Source organism: Poromitra crassiceps, assembly GCF_964638095.1.
Source record: "Poromitra crassiceps genome assembly, chromosome: 6".
Classification (NCBI taxonomy): Eukaryota; Metazoa; Chordata; class Actinopteri; order Beryciformes; family Melamphaidae; genus Poromitra; species Poromitra crassiceps.
In genome coordinates, this window is record NC_139627.1 from 31708929 (window position 1) to 31731451 (window position 22523).

General features: G+C 44.1%; 1 protein-coding gene across 1 annotated transcript in view; it reads right to left on the bottom strand.

Moving 5' to 3' along the window:
- The window catches only part of LOC310777843 (ephrin type-A receptor 6-like), a gene marked incomplete at both ends in the record, with an annotated part of 350777 nt that overhangs the window by 20413 nt on the left and 307841 nt on the right, over positions 1-22523 (bottom strand). The window contains 3 exons of the mRNA XM_083638194.1: positions 6503-6688; positions 15888-16013; positions 18076-18149. Of these exons, the coding sequence (XP_083494320.1) occupies positions 6503-6688; positions 15888-16013; positions 18076-18149 (386 nt within the window). The remainder of the gene's footprint in view (positions 1-6502; positions 6689-15887; positions 16014-18075; positions 18150-22523) is intronic.

The window sequence follows — 22523 nt, forward strand, 5'->3', positions numbered from 1 at the left end:
TACCTGCCTCGTCGGGGTTCTATTCTGTCAACCCGGGTTCATACGGTGACGTGAAAACATTGTAGACGACTGATTGGCCAGGCAGAATCGTGTTTACTCTATCTACTGACTGTCAATGCGCTGCATACCAGTTTAGTGGGCTTACATTCTCTTCTGATTTCCATCAGTCTTTGTGTTGCTGCCTTCGCCTTTGTGAAATAAAGTTGTGGCGGTGGTTTCAATTGTTTTCAGAGTGAAAAAAGTCCGCTGCTCAGCAAGCTCCTGTAGTTAGTTGAGCTGCAGCGCTCCGCTAGGCCGCAGCGGGTGTTTGGTGAAGCCGCGGTCTTGCCTGAGAGGCCGTGGGGTACAGGGCAGGCTTCACTCTGTTGCGCCTCTTCCGTCCGCGCGCAGCGCAGCGCGTGCCTGAGTTTGACTAACTACAAAGTGATATCCATTTTCCTGGCCGATTGTCACATTCGCCCATGTCCACTGTAGGTCATTTAGAGGCACCAGTATTTCATAAACAGTTTAAAAGTTCTGTGGATGGATTTAATTGTAACGTTATGTCTACTTCGGCTATAAGCGAAGGACAGATATGCGGGGGCGGGGGTGGGTGGGGGCAGATGATCCGCGGTGGAAGCAAAACGTCCATCGAGCCGAAACGATTAGAGCCGAGTGGGGACGAGCTGTGCAGGGCTGTTAAATGTGGTGGAATTGAGCCATTAGTGGCTGTGGGGGATATGGGTGGTCTTTGGGGGGTGGGCATAGGGATAGGAAGTTGCTAGAAAGCCGGGATTCGAGGGGTGGGTAGGGTTAGGGGTTGGGGAGATAATGGGTGGTGTTTGGGGTGGGGGGCAAGTGGGGTTGGGCGAGGGAAAAGGGGCCGGGGAGATATGGGTGGTGTTTGGGGTGGGGGGCAAGTGGGGGGGGGGGGGGGGGGGAGAGGACAGGAAGGTGTTGGAAAGCCAGGATTCGAGGGGTGGGTAGGATTAGTGGCTGGTGGGATATGGGTGGTGTTTGGGGGGGGGGGCATAGGGATCGGAAGGTGCTAGAACGCCGAGGTTCGAGGGGTGGGTAGGATTAGTGGCTGGGGGCATACAGTATGGGTGGTGTTTGGGGGAGAGGAAAGGGGCCACAGGGATAGGAAGGTGCTAGAAAGCCAGGGTTCGAGGGGTCGGTTGGATTAGTGACTGGGTGGTGTTTGGGGGGGCAAGTGGGGGCCGAGGATTAAGGGCTGTAGGGATAGGAATGTGCTAGAAAGCTGCTAGAAAGCCAGGGTTTGAGGGGTGGGTAGGATTAGTGACTGGGGAGATATGGGTGGTGTTTTGGGGGGGATCATAGGGATAGGAAGCGGCCTGGGGGGCATAGGGACAGGAAGGTGCTAAAAAGCCAGGATTCGAGGGGTGGGTAGGATTAGAGGCTGGGGGGCTATGGGTGTTGTTCGGGGGGCTGGGGGGCAAGGGGGGAGTGAGGGAAAATGGGCCATAGGGATAGGAAGGCGCTAGAAACCTGGGATTCGAGGGGTGGGTAAACTTTTGTGCAATGTCTGATATTCATGACACTTATGCATGCCACCTACTGGCACCACAAATAGAACCGTATATGACGAACAGCATCTCATTTACATAAAATGTACATGGTCTGCTCTACACGATATAGAGCAACCTGACAATTATTTGGTCTTCTTTTGCACCATATAGTGGATGCAAGAAGTAACATGTAACTCCTTTGTTCAGTGTCAAAAACGCATGAAAATTCAGAGCTGTGTCACCCAGGCTCCATTCAGCTGTGGCAAACCCGGACGTGCACAAAGGGGCGGCGGCCCGGCCATGACTCATTTCTGCGCAGCATCTATAATTATTTTTCTTCTTCCACCCTAAAATACTATATGGACCCCAGAAACTATAAGGCCCACAGCAGCCAAACTTTGCACATAGGTTGGAAATGTAAGTAAGTACATTTTATTTATATAGCACTTATCACAGAGAGGACTCACAAAGTGCTTCACAGGTTAAGAAACACACAAAATAAACACAAAAATAGGACAATGCATACAAAGTAAAACAGTGAGATGGAGAAATAGTATACAGGATAGCAGGGTTACAGAGAAACGAAACATCAGGCCAGTCTAGGCAACAAATGCCTGTCTAAACAGAAATGTTTTCAATTGCTTTTTAAAGATCTCAACTGAGGCCGCGGCCCTCAAGACCGGTGGAAGAGCATTCCACAACCTAGGAGCTACAGACTCAAAGGCTCAGTCACCTTTGGTTACGAGTCTGGTGCAGGGCACAACCAAAAGACCCTGGTCAGCAGATCTCAGTGACCTGCTGGGGACATGTGAATAAAGCAGGTCACACAAATATGCAGGTGCCTGACCGTGCAAGGCTCTATAAGTAATGACCAGAACCTTGAACTAGATTCTGAAATTAACAGGAAGCCAGTGCAGGGAGGCCAGGACCGGGGTAATGTGACTAGACCTACTTGTCCTGGTCAGCAATCTGGCCGCAGCATTCTGGAGCAGTTGGAGGCGATCCAGAGATGCCTTGCTGAGGCAAGTAAACAAAGAATTACAGTAATCTTAACTAGACAAAACAAAAGCATGTATGATCATTTCTAGCTCGTCGTGTGACCTGAGCTTAGCTATGTTTCTAAGGTGGAAGAAACATGTACGGGACAGGGACTTGATGTGTTTATCCAGGTGCATAGCCTGATCGAAAATCACACCAAGATTTCTCAGGCTTGATCGCACATTCGAGCTAAGGGCCCCAATACAGTCAGCCACCTTAGCGGCAACATTATCAGGAGCAACAATCAGTACCTCTGTTTTTTCAGCATGTCAATCCCTACTCAGAAAAAAAATACACCAATTGCCCAGATGGTGGCGCTATAACAGCCCATTTCACGTTCTGGTCAATAACTTCTGAACCGTGAATCCTATAATCAAATTTCCACTTCCCCATGATTATTACGCATCTATACATATAGGCCACGCCCATTTCCGCCTGACTAGATTTTCCGCCATTTTGAATTTTCTCAAAGACCTATTTTTGAGAACTCTACCTAGACCGTTTGGTTAATCGACTCCAAACCTTTTCAGGATCATCTCTGGACTTCCCTGATCTAAGGTTATGGATTGTGTTTTGATACGTGAAACCATTTTAACACATTCACTGCCAGCCTTTTTTTTTTTACTGTAGGTAGCTTCTGCCAGAGGGTTTTTTTGAGGATTCTGGCTCATCTTTCAAGACCCGAGGATTCTTTTCTGCTAAGATTTTGTGAACACAAAATATCTCAAAAGAACTAATAGAATGTGTGCTTTCTCTGTCTAAAAGAGTTAGTTTGTAGAGTTAGTAGTTATGTAGGCATTAGCACTTGAATACAGCATGGTTTCAGCGTCTGAAGATTTAAGCTGAGATAAATAGCTTTTTGTGAAATTCGATAGAACAGTCACTTTAACCATTCATTTTTGGCATCAGTAAGACGTCAGACATCTAAACAATAGTTTTGAACAGTAATTTCCTCCATAACAGCAGGAAACACCCCTCTACTTCAAACTCCTCCCTCCGTGTGTGTTCTTCTTGGCTGCAGCGGGCGTGTCACAAGCGAGTTGCTGCTGCTGCTGCTCCTGTCTGCTGGCGGCCGCTGGGCAAATCTGGATGGGCTCGCTCGTTTCTTGGGGTTTCGGTTGAGAAACCCCAAGAAACGGGGTTTCTTTTGCGATTCTGGTCTTATTTATGCTGCGTGTTTCAAAGTGTGTTGCACCCATAATCTATTATGCAAATTTGCAATCCCCCACCACCAACAATCAGCGCGAAAGCGAAAGCGTTTTCGCCAATCCATTTTACTGTATGAGAATGGTTTCATCGCGCGTTCCCCTGCAGTTTTGGCTCGGCTTTTTCTAGAATGGAGAGCACTGTCGCCACTTAGTGGGTCGGTGGAATGGGTTGTACACGTTCGGTGGCTCCAATATTTTTATAGGAGACGTGGGGGGCGTTGATCCACGTCCCACCGTCAATTTTTTTTTTTTTTTTTAAGACGAGATATCTCGTCATTGGCAGTCAACCGTTGGATTTTGTAAGCCGAGATATCTTGTCAATGGCAGTGAACGTGTTAAAACGATAAATTACTAAACTTTTAACGAAACACGCCCTGACACTGAATTGGTCATAACTCACTTAAGAGAATCCCGCCAATTTTGTTATCACATGTTGAGCAGTGTTGCTTTACCACAAGGACACACAGAAATTTCAGCTGTACTACTAGGAGGTGCCACAACTGCGAAAAGTTTATATCTCATAATTGGCGACAGGGATTCATACGAGATTCAGTTTCCATGATCTAGGAGCATGACTGAGTTATCTAAAATATCGTAATGATTGACTAAAGTGGGTGTGGCTTATTACAACAAATCCAAATTTCCTATTTTGCAAACTCCTTTGGATATGTGAAACCATTTTGAAATTATACATTTCTAAACCTTTACTGAAACACGCCCTGACACTAAATTGCCCATAACTCATTAACTGTTGATCGAATCCTGCCAGATTTTTCCCACATGTTGAACAGTGTGGCTTTAACATAAGGACACATAATTTTCCGCTGTACCACTAAGGGGTGCCACATACGCGAAAAACTTATATCTCAGAATCGGTCACATGGATTCGTATGAATTAGTTTTCCATGATCTAGGGGCATCTGAGTCATCTGAATTATCTGAGTCAAGAAAGCCTACAATATCTGACTTCCACCTCCACCATCCTCTTTCACTCTGTAACCTCTATATTTGTATTTGTTCTGTATCGGTGTATGTTTATGTTATATGGTTATGTGTTTTCATGTAAAGCGTCTGAGTACTTAGAAAAGCGCTATATAAGTCTATCTATCTATCTATCTATCTATCTATCTATTATTATTATTATCTGAGTCATTTGAATCATCTGAGTCATCTGAATAATCTGTAGGGCGTGGCACATAATAATAAAACTGCCTAGGTGGCCACGGCATGCCATGCCACTCCACCCCCACACACACACAGACTCGGCATAGCGCCACCTACTGTCAAACATAAAAAACAGTTTATCCTGAGAACCATTTGTCCGATCAACTTCAAACTTGGGGAGTGCACTTAGGGGGACCTGATGGAGTCCAGTGCCAAATTGTGTGCTATTTGGCAGGATGCCACCTACTGGCAAACACACCGAAAAAAAGGTTTATCTCGAGAACCATTCTTCGGGTCAACTTCAAACTTGGGGAGTGCGCTTAGGGGGACCTGATGGAGTTCAGTGCCACATTTCCTGCAATTTGGCATAGCTCCACCTACTGGCAAACACAAAAAGTGGTTTATCTCAAGAAACCTTCCCCCGATTGACTTCAATCTTGGGGAATGCGCTTAGGGGGAGACTCCAGAATCTTCGCTAAAGCAGAGAGATTACTGTAGAAATCAATCTATAGTTATTTAATTCAGTAGAGTCACCAGACTTCAAAAGAGGCGTGACAAAGGCGTGTTTCCATAACACAGGCAATTTTTGAGAAGTAACAGAAAGATAAAAAATATCAGTGATTGGCTGAGCTACAATCGATGTTGCCGTTTTTTTAAGTAAAGGATCAAGGCTGTCAGGCCGGCCAGCCTTCTTGGGATCAATTTATTGTGGTCTCGTCTTTCCACCAAATAACAGAAGAGTACCGATAGCGGTATCGATAAAGACTTGTATCGTTAAGCAGTCTCGAAAATGGTATCATATATCAATATATCATATATCATTATATCAATAAAAATTAACAATATTTCATGTGTTGGTGAGTCATGACCTGGCCTGTTGATTAGCCACACTGTTCGCCTCATTTTGTGCTCTAAGTTAATAAAGAAAATAAGCTGTTGCTAAAAACAGGTGATGGCATCAGACATGATAATGGTCTAACATCTGGTGTATGATAGATAGTGAATACAGTATACTGTACAGTAAATATCCTCTGGCGTTAGCTAGCCGTTAGCTACGTTTGTTAGCTATGTTTGTTAGACAAGTGTCCTCCAGGCTCAAAACGCCACTGAATGACCAATTCGATATAATCAGTTCAAGTCTATTTCCATAAAGCCCACCAGCTTTGATCTGTTGGCCGGTTGTTGATATTATAACAATATTGTGGCTTCTAAACATTTTTTACAGAGATGCGGGGACACAGGAATGGCAGCATACTGCTTCCGGCAGAGTTGAACAAAGACAGAACATCACTGCAGTCATTATGCTGCTGTGGAACAAGCTATAGCCTTCGGTTCTTATCAATGTAAGTTATTTGGCGCAAAAGATGACAATGATGATCACTATACAGCGCGCCCATGTGTGTTTAACATGGAACACCAACCATTACACAGGTAGAAAAACTGACTGGAGGCCTTTTAAGTATAGTAACAAAGTATTTGTGCTTAGTTACTTCCCATCTCTGTGACAAACACATCTATCATTAAATTCACGTATACCGTATTTCAATGAAACGACAGCTCCCACTGTCCCTCAGCCTTTCTTACTTTTGGTGACCACGCCCTCCAGCCTGATGATGTTGGGGTGGTCAAACTGGCCCATGATTGACGCCTCTCGCAGGAAGTCCCGCCTCTGCCGCTCTACATAGCCGCCCTTCAATGTCTTTATTGCCACGGCGATCTCCTTCTTCCCTGGCGTCCGCAGACGACCACTGCACACCTCACCAAACTCACCTGGAACACACGCACGCACACACACACACATACGCACACACACACCACAGTAAGCAGTGATGTAAAGTAACAAAATAATAATAATATGCTACAGAACTTAAAGGGGCCATATTATGCATTTCTTAATTTTGTATCATATATATGTTGTTACAATCTTGGATGGTCATATTAAACATGGGCTAAGCTTCAAATAAATATGTGAAAGTGTTTTAATGTTACCCCCATGAACCACCCCTCGCGCCTATGAACTCTCGTAGACGAGATGACATGGATTTATGGCGATTTTGTGCGAGAACCATAATTTTTGTGACGTCAGTAAGGACTTGTTACCCTGGCAACAAAGCGTTGCCGCCGGCCGGCGCGCAGCGCGCGCACGCTAGCTCCCACCCTTCCCCTCTCTTCCCTGTTCTGTGTTTCAGTAACCCGCGTCACCACTCACCAGGCTCTCTAGCCTGGCTGTCTGGGACTACACAACAGTAGTCTCATGGAATAACGGATTCCAGACCGCAAAAACAAGGAGACGACATGGAAGTGAGCCAGGATGTAGGACTGAAGTGGTAAGTTCTGAAAATATGTGTCTCATTCCAGCATCGGTCCAATGTGCTGCTAGGAAGCGCTAACGTTACTTACCGGCTGGGTAACGTTAGCACTTGCTATTATGTTAGCCTAGCAGCACAGCTGCCTTATAGACATATGAACAACCGATGAATGACGAAAGGCACATATTTTCAGAACTTGTAACGTTAGTCCAACTTGCTGACTTCTCCAAGTCCTCATTTTGGTTTGGTCCGTGTAGCCTTTGCTAGGAGAGGCACACTATAGTCACAAGCATTTGGGAAGTTAGCTAACTAGCTACATTAGCTAGTGTGAAGCTCCCCGGGCAGGGTGTAACGTTATGGCAGGCCGTGGTAATAGAATCCCTGCTTGGCCAGCCACCGAAGGAAATGTCCGGGTGCAGCCCGGCCTAGCGGAGCTGTAGATAGCTAGGGGGATGTTGATAAATCAATTGATAGCTTGCTTTATGTCCAAGTCACGTTTTTCATCGATGGTCAAATTCTTTTTGACAATCCGTTGCTCGTTGATATAATTGTTTTACAACTACCAAATTTAGTAGCCATAGCAGAGATCGCCTGTCTGTTTCTGTTATGCATGACTATCTATCTATCTATCTATCTATCTATCTATCTATCTATCTATCTATCTATCTATCTATCTATCTATCTATCTTATCTAGATAGATAGATAGATAGATAGTCAGACAGACAGACAGACAGACAGTCTCGCTTCTACAGCGATAGCTCTCTGGGCAGAAGTTTGCAAACGCAGAAACTCCTTGCGCTGCCCACCTGGAGTATTTTCCGGAGGGTGGGGGTTCAGGGACAGGACCTAAAAACAGAGCGTTTCAGACAGAGGGTGAACTGAAGGGGGCAGTGAGAGCCAGTACAAGATAAACTGAGTTTTTTAAACTATGACTGATGCAATAAGTTACTCTAGTGGAGGCCAACAATAAAATAATAATACATTATATTAGCAAAATATGGGCCCTTTAATTATTTTTTAGGAGTTTAGGCTACTTTTTATTATAGTATTTACAGTATATTTCTGCCAACAAGAATCTTCGTTACTCATAACTACAAAATAAACTACGTAAACTTCAAAAATCTAAAGAAATTTGGTAGCCTGCAAGCATGCTTGTTTGGTGAATCAGTGCTCCTAGCTTACAAGTTACGTTAATCACGATCTACACTCCATTCCACTTGTGGCACGAATGTGCCATAACGTTGTTTGCCAACCGCTATAAAACTCAAGGAGAAGAGGAAGAAGAAGACTTCCACTCAAGCCCAAGCATGTATTTTGCTTGCTTTTGTATTACCTGCATTGACTTGTACTTTTACTTTCAATACTTGAGTACATTTAATATCAGAAAATTACTTTTGATACTTAAAGCCCCCCTCCAGTCAGTTTTTCTACCAGTTTAACATTCTGAACATTCTATGAGCGCCTGCTGTACAGTATAGTCGCATGTCATTCTATGTGCTACACCCCAAGGAGATATGCCCGGAAAAACAGTGCAAGTTACGTCGGAAACAGTATTCCTCCATAGCTTAGCTGCTCTATGAGCTCATCCTCAGTCAGAATCTAATTGTCATTACGTATGACTATAGCATTCCATTGAGTCATACCATACGTCATATTCCCATTTTAGCAACTAACTTGACTTTTTGAACTTGAGCACAAAATGTAAAAAAGAAAATGCGGAAAATCTGATGAGAACAGTGTGGCTAATCAACATTGTCGGAACTTAGAAACACTCAGAAACATATAAAATGTCTTAAATGATCAAATACACTGGAGGGGGGCTTTAAGTACAGTACATATCAGATACTTTAAAGAGGACATGAAACATTTAATGATATGACTAGTTCATTTGCATTTCACCTCAATCAGAATCAGAATCACTTTTATTGCCACAGTATGCAAGTTACATACGAGGAATTTGTCTTAGTGTCTGTATGCAGCGTAGCGGTTACATCAATATACAGAGATAAGAAGTAGGAAGATAACTAACGACAATAGAAAGGTTGCAAGTGCAATCAAATCGAGTCAATATATACATACATACATGTACATGAGTGGTGAAGTGTTGATGATAAATATGAATTTACGTTGGATTTACATGAGATTTACAGACTGAGTTAAATAGACGTTAAATAGGCAGTGGATTTACATGATTTTACAGTCAGAGTTAGATAAGAGTTTACATTGAATGTACATGAAATTTACAGGCTAAGTTAAATAGGCATTAATGTGCAGGGAATTTACATCAATTTACCAGTCCCAGTTAGACAGGCATTAAATTAGATACAGTATGAGTTCCAGTCAAACAAGAAAGGCCAAAGCTTTCAAGTCTGAAGTTTAGCTAGATTTTCTAGAAAGATGAACATCATCACCTTTTCGTCAACTAAGGTGCTGCTTGATGATGTCACTGTTTGACTGTACATTACAGTAGAGTACAGGCTAGTTAAGTGTTGGTAGTAAGGATTTTGAATTCCAACAGGCTGCATTGCTGTTGTGTTTCTGACGTTCAAAATCATTACTACTGTACTGTACAATCAACCTAGTGACATCATCAAGCAGCGCCCTAGTTGGCGAAAAGCTGAAATGTTGTTAATCTTTCTAGCAAATGTAGGTAGATTTCAGAAAGGAGTGTCCTGGCTTGTCTGAGGTGAAATGCAAACGAACCAGTCATTAGTCACTAGTAAAAGTCATTTTCTGGTAAGATATCTGTACTTTTATTCAAGTGTGCCTTTTCAAGTAGCCTATACTACTTCATCCACCGCTGTCTGTAAGCAGCCCATCAGAACTTGGTTCCTTCATCAGTACCACCAGCAGGCACCACATCACACCACCTGGGGGCAGTGTTGTAGTTCACATCTTGAAATGGAGCCTGATGTCTCCTCTCTGATGAGTTCAACGTTATCAAATTCTCTCTTTGCACCTTCTAAAAAAGCAAGCCTATAATCTATTCTTAGACTGTCTTTTGTTCTCTAAACCTGTTGTGTACGGGCTAGGCTGAGAGACACTGGGAGACAGAGAACGAGTGCTGTACTCTGGGCTAGACGCAGTTCATGGGAATTATACGGGGAATGATAATAGATCATCTCCTATGGCAGATTTCACAGCGCTGCTATTGTAACCAATATGAAATGATCCTCTTCCGCCCACATAGGCACACGGCAAATCAGTGAGAATCAAATGGAGGTGTGTGTGTTCTTCTACAGCTATATTAGTGAGGACCAATTTGAGTGTTATACCTGGGAAGTGAGGACATTTTAGGACATTTTGGATGGTCCGGTCCTCACTTTCTTACACACATTCAAAGGGCTGCTTGAAGGTTAAGACCTGGTTTTAATTGGATTTCCACTCCTCAGAATGACATCTAGCTATAAGAAGGACAGTCTTGCCTAGAACACTGTATGAAGCTAACAACTCTCTCATTTTAAAAGAAGGGAAGGAGGAAGTAGACCCGGCAAGCTACAGACCCCATAGCGCTCCAGAATTTTGACAGAAAGCTAATCACTAAAATGCTGGCTACCCGACAAATATTTGTCATCAATCATTCATCCTGACCAGACAGGGTTCATCCCGAGTAGGTTCTCTTTCTTCAATGTCAGACGCCTTCTCAACACCATATATGCAGATCACAGTAAGTCATCATAGTAGACTAGTGGTGCAGCGATTTTATCACTCGACGCACAGAAGTTGTTTAATCAGGTTGAGTGGCCTTATATGTTTGAGTCACTGCACAGATTCGGGTTTGGCGAGTCATGTATATCCTGGGTAAAGCTCATATAGCTAGTCCAACATGTTAAGTTATAACCAATGGTGACAAGTCAACCAGGTTTCCATTACTTCACTCAGTCCAGCAGGGTTGCCCTCTCTTGCCGGCCCTCTTCGCCGTCGCGCTCGAGCCCCTTGCCTTACAAATATGTAGCCACCTAAGCCTTGCAGGCCTGCAGGTCGGAGGCATTGAGACACGTATCAGTTTGTATGCCAACGATGTAATATTATACATACATCATTCAGAAAAGTCCATCCCCACTCTCCTAGAATTAATCACCTTCGGTAAGCTGTCCGGATACACAATTAACTGGACAGTGACTTTATGCCTCTCTCTGATGTCTTCACTCCCGGTTTCCTGGGAAATCTCCCATTCAAATTGGCAAAGGACCGCCTCACCTATCTTGGCTTTATGATACCCAGAGATCCTAAACTAATATTTAAATTGAACTTTGTGGACTTTGTTTCAAGACTCAAACAGTGTATAGAAAACTGGAAAATCCTGCCCCTTTCCATGATTGGCCGTATACATTCAATTAAGATGGTTTCTCTTCCAAGGTTCTTATATCTTCCCATCTTTCTCACATCAGCTTTCTTCAAGGAACTGAACTCCATAATTCTGTCATACATCTAGAAATATAAGAAGCACAGAATTTCCAAAATTCACTTGCAAAAAAACAAGTCTGAGGGAGGACTGGCCTTACCAGTATTTAGGCACTACTACTGGGCTGCCAACGTTAGGGCTCTGATGTACTGTGCTGGGTGCACAGTGATATAATAAATGATAATATCATATAATATGATAATACAATGATAACGAGCAACAGGCAACAGATATAAATAACAATTAACAAGATAACAGCTAACACATCAATCAGGGATAAATGGAAACAGAGGGGAGGGAGGGAGGGACAGGGGCCGGACAGAAGAGAGGGAGGGGGAAAAGGGGGGGTGGCAGGTTGGAGGAGGTGGTTAAGGGTAGGTGAGGTTGTAAGCTTGGGAGAACAGGTAGGTTTTGAGTCGGGATTTAAAGGTGGGGAGTGAAGGTGAGTCTCTGACAGGCTGGGGGAGGGAGTTCCAAGGGGGTGCTGCTCTAGAGAATGCTCGATCTCCAAAGCTCTTAACTCATTGGCTGCCAGCCACTTCTGGAAAACGGATGCTCCCAGTGCCAGCCCTTTCAGAGCGTTTTCAGTGATTTCTCAAGACCCACAGAATATTGTGTGATATTACTATGTAAACACCGAACACGCCCAAAGAACGATGAGACTCTCTTGTATCATCAGCAAAAAAAAGTTTATTGATATTATTTTCCGTTCTTTAGTTATCAGCAGTATTACAGAGGTTGGTTTCACCAAAAACAGACGTTTCAAACTAGAAGCTGAGATAATGAGCCTTTTGTGAAATGAAGCATTTCAAGCACATCACTGACTCTGAAGCTAGTATTTTCTGATGTAGTGACACCTCAAAAATAATTTCCTTCAATAAAACAGCGAAAACAAAGGAATTTTGATGGCAAAATAATATTTTTTAGCTGCAACCAGCAGCGCTGGCCTCTGCGTGCGCAGACCCTACACCTTCTTGCTGGTCTTGATTTACTGCTGGTGGGCATCAGGTATTCTAGCTTGTGTTTGCCAGTCTGTCCATCGAGCCTGCTGTCTGGTCGGTGTTGTATGGTGCCCTGCGTGCCCCACCCCCCTCTTCCTCCGTGGGAGTGTCTCTGGTGGCTCTCTGCTGCTCTCTCTGCCTTTCTCTAATCTGGAGAGCACTGTCGCCACCTAATGGGTCCGTAAAATAGCTTATACACCTTCAACATCCCCCATATTTTTACAGGAGATGCATCAGGCTTTGATCCACGTCCCACCGTCAAAAAACGCAATTGACGTCTTTAGACGTCATTGGCACTCAATGAGTTAAGTTTGGATGGTGGAACAGTGAGGGGAACAGTGGATGAGTATCGGAGGGTTCGGCTAGGGCGATGAGGGAGAAGGAGGTCAGTAAAGGGGGGGGCCAGGCTATGGAGGGCTTTGAAGGTGAGGAGGAGTAGTTTGAAGTTAATACGTTCTTTGATGGGGAGCCAGTGGAGAGAGTGGAGAACAGGAGTGATGTGATTGCGGGACCGGGTCGGTACTAACAGCCAATGAAAATGCCGATACAGATAATTGACAAAATGCTGAATATCGACCCCCCATGATCGAAAATGCCGATAATCGGTCGACCCCTAACACCAAACGTAACGTAACATTAGCACTTCTAGCAGTACTTATGATTGCTGTTACAGTAATGTAAATTCAATGATGCCTACAACGTCCTATTTCTCCATCGTCACCAAGCACTTTTCTGAAAAGTTGGAACATTTCTCAGCTTTTGAAAGCGCTCCGCTCTGATGGGGAAAAATAGATAAATGAAAACGCCGGCTACAGCGCCTTTCTGGAGTGGACGCCTTTTGTGCACCGTTGCTTTTAACCAGGAAAGGCCGCTGGATTTGATTTAGTATGTTCTTAATGTCCTATTCATTTTCTTTTAGTCTAGCTAATTTTTTTTTTTTTATACTTTATTTTAAATATTTTATAGAACGATAAACATACAAGACAAACAGGCTGAGACACAGGAAAAGAAGTTTCTCAACTACCAGCCGCATAAGGTGCTTATGTGCTTGTAAGAGATATTGCGTATGGGATCTTATACAAGGGGTCTGTGGGAAATCAGCTGGGCAAGCTGTCAGTTACCCCTAACCTGAGTCACTAGTCATTCTTAACCTCGTCAAAGTAGGCTAAAAAGTTTCCAAATGAGTTTGATTACAGGAACCGGAGTCTTTCCATCTGTATTACAGAGACCATGTCCATTAGCCACACCTGGAAAGAGGGTGAGGAGGATAAGTCTTTTGGCGACAGTTGTCTCCAGTGTCAGAGATTGCTGCACAGCAGTAGGGAAGTTCAGAGAGGACTCCGAGCAGCTGAAGATGGCGAGTTCTGCCTCTGGCTGCAGCGTTATTTTGTAGGCCTTAGAGTAGGGATGTAGGTACTACCGGTACTACCCCCGAACCGCGGTACTATTGCTGTAGAACAGGTTCTATACTAAGATTTAAAAAGACCGGTACTTTTCCGACCGCTGCTATGACTGATAATGGTCAATATGAGCCTGTCTCTTTAAGAAATGCGCTGGAGTGAGTGACGTCATATCCACATGTCAAGCGGTGAGGAAAAGAGTTTGAGGAAAAAAAGCAGCTGAGCACTGAGCAGACCCGCGCACATTAAAAGCAAACTAGCAAAGTAGGCTATGGCTAAACACAAAGCCTCTCCCAGCCCAGTTAGTAGCAGCAGCCAGCCGATCTACTATGAATCACCTCATTCAATGGAAAGGAATTGCTTCAAAATGTCCCCATTCGATGGGGTGGAGTAGATCGGGTGCAGCAGCTGTGCCCTTTCACAGTTTACATCTAACGTTATGTAGGCTACTTTCACGCATACTTCAGTCAGGGTTATCGACAGTCCATATTATTGCCTCTGCACGTTTCCCGACGCTACAGTGAGAAAATGCGCTCGTTAACTAACGTTACAGCGGACTCCGCTGTACTAACGTTTACAGCGGACTCGGCAGTAACGTTAGTTAACGAGCGCTCACTGTAGCGTCGGGAAACGTGCAGAGGCAATAATATGGACTGTCGATAACCCTGACTGAAGTATGCGTGAAAGTAGCCTACATAACGTTAGATGTAAACTGTGAGTAATACTGCCTGAATGCCCCACCCATGACAAGAAGTGCTAAACTGGAAGTTGAGATTACTGAGTATAAACAATTTAGAGACATCAGCCCTGCAGAGGATCCCCTGGCATGGTGGAAGCAACACCAGACAGACCTGCCCATCTTAGCTCAGTTTGCTAGACAATATCTCTATTCCAGCATCAAGCTGTGCATCTGAACGTGTTTTCAGTACTTCTGGGAATATCTGCAGTCCAACAAGATCTAGACTGACCGAGGAACATGTTGACACCCTCGTTTTCTTGGCTAGGAACCTGAAGAAGACATTGGGATGGGAGGGACTGAGTGAGTAAACTGAGAGTCAGCCAAACAGTGAGTCTGTCTACCACCCATAGGAGAACTAGGGTTTAGACTGAGTAGGCTGGGGGACAGAATGGGAATATGAAGCCAGTTATGCTGCTTGTTGAAGAAAAAAAGATTTGAGTTTCTGCTGCTATAGTGTTTTATTATATTATTATTTATTTTATTTATTTTACTTATTCCCATTTCCCACTGTTCAAAAGATTTGTGTTATGTTACTGAGTGTGTACTTATTTGACAAGTAAAAGTTAGACAGAATTTAAATGCCACCAATTATTTATTTATTGTTGTTATTGGTGTTTCTCTGAGTTTTTGCTGCTATAGGCTAGTGTTTTATGGTCATTTTATTTTCACTGGCATTACTTTATTTTACTTACCGGTATTCTCACTGCTCAAAAGGTTTGTTTTGTTCAGCATTTAAATGCCACACCAATTTATTGGTGTAATTGTTCCCAAACTCTTAAAATAAAGCCAAATCTTGACATTGGACAGTTTCACTTTTTTTTTACAAAAAGTATCGAAAAGTATCGAAAAGTATCGAAATACAAATTGGTACCGGCACCGAAACAGAAATTTAGTACCGCTACAACCCTACCTTAGAGTACCAGTCAAATATTTTGGCCCAGAAACTCGTTACTGAAGGGCAAAACCAGAAGGCATGAGATAGCGTGCCCTTTGACACCTGACACCTGTCACACAGCGGTGAGACAGAAGGGAAGATCTTATGTAATTTATGCTTGGAGTAGTGAAGACGGTGAGCAGTGTGTGTGTGTGTGTGTGTGTGTGTGCTTGTGTGTACCGGCTCCGATCACTCTCTCGATGCGGATGCGGGCGGGGTCGATCTCCTTGGTGAACTCGTGGACCGCCTGGCTTGGGTCTTCGTAGGTGTCAGGGTCCACATAGGTCTTTATGCCGGGGAACGGGACTGAAAGAGAGAGAGGATGATAGAGAGACATAGAGGAAGAGTGTGTGGATGAAAGACACATCTCACTACTATAATCAGGGTCCCGTGCACACGGCGTACCATTGCTCAACTGCACATGCGTGAGTGCGCAATCTGCACGAGGCACACTAGAAATGAACGTGCTGTCTTTCAAGTTTTTCATATCATGAGGATGAGGTTAATTCATTTTAGTAAAATGATGGTAAAGACATAAAGAGGTTCATTCATTTTTAGTAAAATGATGGTAAAGACATAAGTCTTTAGGGTGTTAATTCATAGCTGGTTGAATAGGGAACAGACTGAATATTTAGCATGGAGCTCGGTGCGGACCCCCCACAGAGTCACCGCAGTAACCAGACATTGCCTTTAGGAGTAGACACATGATACATGTATATCCACTACTTGTGGTCAATGAGTCTGTGGCCAGGGTACGCACGCACGCACGCACGCGCGCATGCACATACACACACACGCACACACACACGCACACACACGCACACACACACACACACACACACACACACACACACACACACACACACACACACACACACACACACACACACTTTCTTGAGGCGTGCGTTTTAATCTAGAATCTCCAACAACTATCTACCTGCTTTAAGCCGACTTCAAAAACTCATTTCTCTTCATGTCTCTCCCTCGCAAAATGTGGCTTTGATCATGCCAGACGCCTGAAAAGTCTTTTGGCAAAGCTTGCAGGCGATCGGAGCAATGGTGTGCCTTGCAACTCCGGACATATGGACAGACATACATACACGCATACATACGGCTCTCCAATTATAGTAGCAGGGTACTGTATACAGTAATAGTGTTACACATATTTTGTGTGTGAAATGTAGCCTAGTAATAAGCACTATAGGACCTTATCAGGGTCTTAAGGACGTTTTTCCATACAATAGTGTTTCCTGAGGGAATATATAGTAACTGTTTTAGACCTATTATAAAACCTCACTGCATGCAGCTTTAATTCCATGTTGGTGTATGTTTTCTTCTTCCTGTGGATAACAGACACATGTAGAGATATTTCCAGCACAGCAATGGAGATCAATTCAGATTTCGTTTCAGCGATCTAACACAGCAACAGTAAATGTTAGGTTTTGGTGTCACTTTCTCATCCTAAGGTAGTTCTATTTTGCAATATTGGGCTTTTATTCCTCCTTTTACCGGATCCACTTTTGGTTTTCAGTCACAGAGTCGCCACTTGAAACACTAACCCCCAGTGCGCTGGCTGCTTCTTGCTTTCGTATTACTTTTTATTCCTTGTAATCCTTTTATTATTTTAGCTAGACTAAAACTTGCATTTGTTGGAGGGTGTCTGGGTAGTGTAGAGGTAAAAGCACTCTCCTATCACCGCAGAGACCTGGGTTCAATTCCCGGCAGCGGTACTTCTGGCTTGGTCAGACGTTCCTACAGACACAATTGGCCGTGTCTGCGGGTGGGAAGCTGATGGGGTATGAGTCCTGGTCGCTGCCTCCTCTGGTCGGTCGTGGTGCCTGTTCGGGAGTGAGGGGAACTGTGGGTAATAGTGTGAACTGCTGGCGAAACTCTTCTATGTCAGGTGAAAATTATAGTGGCTAGAGACTGCACATTGGGGGGGGGGATAAAACTTCCATTTGTCACCCTGGGCTTTGCTATGCCCTCGCCCCTCTCATTTTCCGAGCGAATTGCAGCAAAATCTGCAACGGAAAGACATCAATGACCCGGGGACGCAGAGAGAGAAATAATTTATATAAAGCAAAGCAAGTGAGAGAGAGAGAGAGAGAGAGGTAGAGATACATAGCTTTACCATTTCCAAAGAGAAAGGAGGGAGGTAGAGGGACATAGGGCTCTATCTTTTACGAGGGCAAGGGCAAGCGTTATCTTTGCTAGTTTCTAGCACTCAAAATCTCAATTTTTCATAATTACCACTGGGTCAGTAGTACATCAAGTATTTAAAAGAAAAAAAGGGAGATTTTGAGTGCTAGAAACGAGCAAAGATAACGCCTAACGCGTGCCCTTGCACCGGGCGTAAGACTTACGGTACCTTGTCCATTCTGATAGGTGGTCGTTCTCCTCTTCTCTTCTGAGCTCATCTTGGCCTTGATGTACCACTGACACCTGGAAAACACGCGCGCACACACACACACACACACACATACACACACAGGCTTAGTGGTGCCGTAGTGGCCTCCTCAGTTACAGTCATATTGATATTAGCAGCCAAAAATATATTGTCACCTGTATCGCTTCCTCTGAAAAAAGAAGTTGAATGAAGCTATGATAAACCCCCCCAATCACCGCATTCTTTTACGCCATCGCCCCACCCCCCCTCTGTTGCACCAGCTGAACCTAAGTTCTCTTATATATTGGACTGCACTTGCAATGCTATGATTTTGTCTTTTAGATATTTTCCTTTTATCTTCTGACTATTGATATACCCGCTACGCTGCACACTTACCCTGAGACAAATTCCTTGTATGTAATCTTGCATCTTGTGGCAATAAAAGTGATTCTGATTCTTAAGTTAGGGCAGGGGTGGCCAAACCTTTTTGATTGTGGGCCACATATAGAAAAATATAAGGAGTCGCGGGCCAACAATACTAAGCATGGCAGTTTTCAAATAGTTACACTGAAAGAAAAACTGTTTAGAATCCAGAAAAATATATAATCAAAAATTCATTTTCTACTTAAACCATTTCCACACATGACGTCTGGACTATGCCCGGTAAATCAGGTCCCGGTATTTCCCGGAGCTGCCCTTCCAGACATGAGGGATGGTTGTTTCTAAACATGAGGAAAAGGTCAGTGTTTTGTGAGTAGAGGGGAGGGCGGGGATGGGGCATTACGTGTGCTGCACAGACTGAGGCCATTTACACCTGGCATTAACATGCGTTTTCTGCCATCAGATTGCAATCCGATTGTATTTTATCACTTGAAAGTACAGGTGTAAACACCCCCAAAACGCATTGAAGAAGGATTGCAATCTGATCGGCCAAACCACCTCCGGAGGTGGTCAGGGACGCATTATGACAACATTTAACACAAGTGTAAATGCAATGCGTCCTCTCAAAACGCATTCAGCAACATACGGAAATACACCGCACCGGTGTGTGCCCTCATCTCGCCGCTGTGTCAAATGCGCACACACACAGGCAGCCTGTCACGGACCGGCTAAAAATTCTCTTTCTCCCCCCCCCCCCGCTCCGCTTTTGCACAACACTCTCTTTCTGCTAGGTAGCGTTGCTTCAAAGTTTTGCTGCGGAGCGGAGGTTTTGCCACGGCTTATCGAACCCTTTCTCCCTCATTTTCCTTTCATTTTCCGCTCCTTTTCCAAAGGAGAAGTGTTGATATAAAAGATAAATTATGCTCTCAATTGTATAACGTTGTAATTTAGGATGTTACCTGAACGCAACACAGGTGGTTACAGCCAATGACATGCACGGAAAACGTATGTGTGTGTGTCTCGGACCCAGTGTCAAACAGCTCCATGGGAGAATAACCTACAGAGAAAACTGCTATATCGACACGTCTGAAAAACTACCTCATGAGAGCGCAAAAGCTTTTTGCAATATTTGGGAGGTTTTTCGAAATTTACGTGTTTGCATTACCCGATTTTTATTGCGATATTTAGATTTTGCGCATTTCTGAGGGTATTGGAAACACGGCTTACAGACAGGCCAAGGACAAGAACAAGAAAAGTGGCAGGGGCAGAGCAACGTGTCCTTTTTATAAAGAAATAGATGCAGTGCTGCGTGATCGGCCATCGTTTTGTCCAGGTGAAGGGGACGTTCACTGTGCATTTGAGCTTAACAATAACCTCTATTTCCCTGTGCATGTATGCAAACATGCATGCACACGTTCAGGGGGCGCGCGCGTTATGACGTTCGAGCTGGAGAGCAATCGGATTGCAATCTGTTCACCCAAAACGCATGTTAGTGCCAGGTGTAAATGGAATCAGGCTGAAGTGATAAAATACAATCGGATTGCAATCTGATGGCAGAAAACGCATGTTAATGCCAGGTGTAAATGGCCTCACTGTTACCGCATTCAAGACAACTCGCACCACCATAAGTTTCAACACGGAACCTCCGGCCCGGACAGATTTGCGTTCACGCTGCACCTCCCGCTCGGGGGGGAAACCAAACTGTTGCTATAGCAACCCGCGTTAGCATGGTAGCTACCTACTAGCGAACAATGCTAACCGAACATGGTGAATGCTGAATTTCACACAGAGCGAAACACAGATGACACAAACACATATTATGAAACGTTATTAAGACCTCAAATTGTGTGTTAAAATGTCAACAAACGTCTTTATAATAATTCTGTCATTATCATTAACGATGCAAGTTGCCATTTTGATGTGGCTGTGACGTCAACTCGGAGAAACCGGAGCTCTGGATGATACCCGAATTTCCGAGCTGTAATTCCGGCCTGAACGACTGTTCAATTAGCTTTTTACATTTTTTTCCGGCGGTCCAAGTTGTCTTGAACGGGGTATGTGGTGCTGCTGCAGAGAGAGAGAGAGAGAGAGAGAGGCAGCGGGGCTGTAATAGGTTACAATTCTCTGCTCAGGATCAGGTGAGCTATGAACTGAAAGATCAGAGCCTCAGCTCAACATCGGAGATATAATTCACAAAGCAATTAACCACTCCATGAAAAACTTTCAACACATTATTCAGGCGATAATGTGGGGTGGCAATGTGCCAAAGAGTGAGCGCTTGTTAACGAACGTTAAACCAATGGTGGAAAAGGTGATTTTACAAGTGGCATTCAAGTCATATCTGACTAGTTTTCAATGTATTTCTCCCCACAAAAGTTGTCTCATCATCATCTCCTTGTTGCATTTTCAAACTGGCAGATGGAGGAAAACGATTCAACTCTTACTTGTTCATTCACCAATTTGGCTCTCTTCCATTCATGAAATTATTAAATAGCACGGGGACATTAATGGTTTGTGAAAGTGCCATTTAACCACCCACGTCACGTTGCGGAAAATGAGCTGGGAGCTGCTAAACAACAGCCGCTATGCCAGCGACCCAGATCTTGTACTTGAGGCTTGTGAAAATGTTCGCTCAAACATTAGAAACCTTGGGGTAATTTTCGATCAGTCCGGACTTTTCAACCCCACAATGACTAGTGGGGGACATATTGCCTACCGCATAGGGACATATTGCCTACCGCAAATTATTGCTTTCATCTTTCATTAACACTAACCAACCAAATGATAACGCTATTGCTATTTGTATATTCACATCTGGGGTGAGCACTCTTCATCATCATCATCACATTGTAAATACCACGTTATGATTGTCTCAGCAGTTGCTAATGTTACTTTTCAATCTAAATATTTTCTCGGCTACAAGTCTCTCGTGCACTTGGCTACGCAGTTGCGGAGGTTAAAGGGGTGAAATGAATGGCTAAAATAGCTAACGTTAATCAGCAAATATCCTCATCCTCCAAGTTAACGTTACCCCACCTTTCACAACTATGTGCCATGCCAAGTTGCCAACTGTTGTCAAATGTCAAAAACACATGTCACATGTCAAATGTGCCAGCCACTATTTTACGGAGGAATTTACACCACCTAAGGGTTAGGTGTAAGATTTAAGTTCTAAGACATTGCTTTAGAGAACTTAATAATATCTATTAGGGCTGCAACAATCTGGGAATCCAGAGTCTATTTCGGCACATAAATAGACTCTGGGACAGCCGTACCTTTTTTTGAGGCTTCCTGTACAGCGTGGATCTTCTGCCCGGGACTTCCACTTCTGCCCAACAGTGCCTTTTAGAAACATACATTGCGTCGCTTTTATTTTGAATGCTAAACGTCAAAATTCATATATATTCACTAGCGTTCGGGACCCAAACTCTTATATTCGCCGGTACAACAACAGAGCGGCACTGCGTGGAGGCGAAGTCCCAGGCGGAAGATTCATACTGTACAGGAAGCCTCAAAAAAAGGGAAGGCCGTCCCAGAGACTATTTACATGCCGACCAATACCATGCGACCCCCCCCCCCCCCCATACACACACACACAGGGCCCTATCTTCCCAAAAGCGGTAATTTAGCGTTTGCGCTCGTTTAATGCCGTGCGCAATGCAAATTGGGGGCGGGCACAAGCGCATGCCTGTTATAATTGTACTGGGCATACTGTAGGTGTGCCACATGCCAAAGCAGGCGTTTCAGCACTAAAATGTGGGGATAGATGGCATTATCCTATCGTCAGCAGCGCGCAATTACTTTGCGCTAAGAGCTTTGAAAAGGACCTCTTACGCGCTAAATACCTCGCTGCGCTGGAGCGCACCATAATCTTTGCACAGCGCAGAAACGTCATTACGCACGGACGTGCCACCCCAGTACATCAAATTCTGCTGCTAAAATTGGGTAACCAGCAGATTATTCGGTGAGGCAATCAACTAAAATTCACTGAGAAAGTTTTATCACATTGCAAGGAGGGGTTATGGTAAATTAATTGAAAAACTTGTACA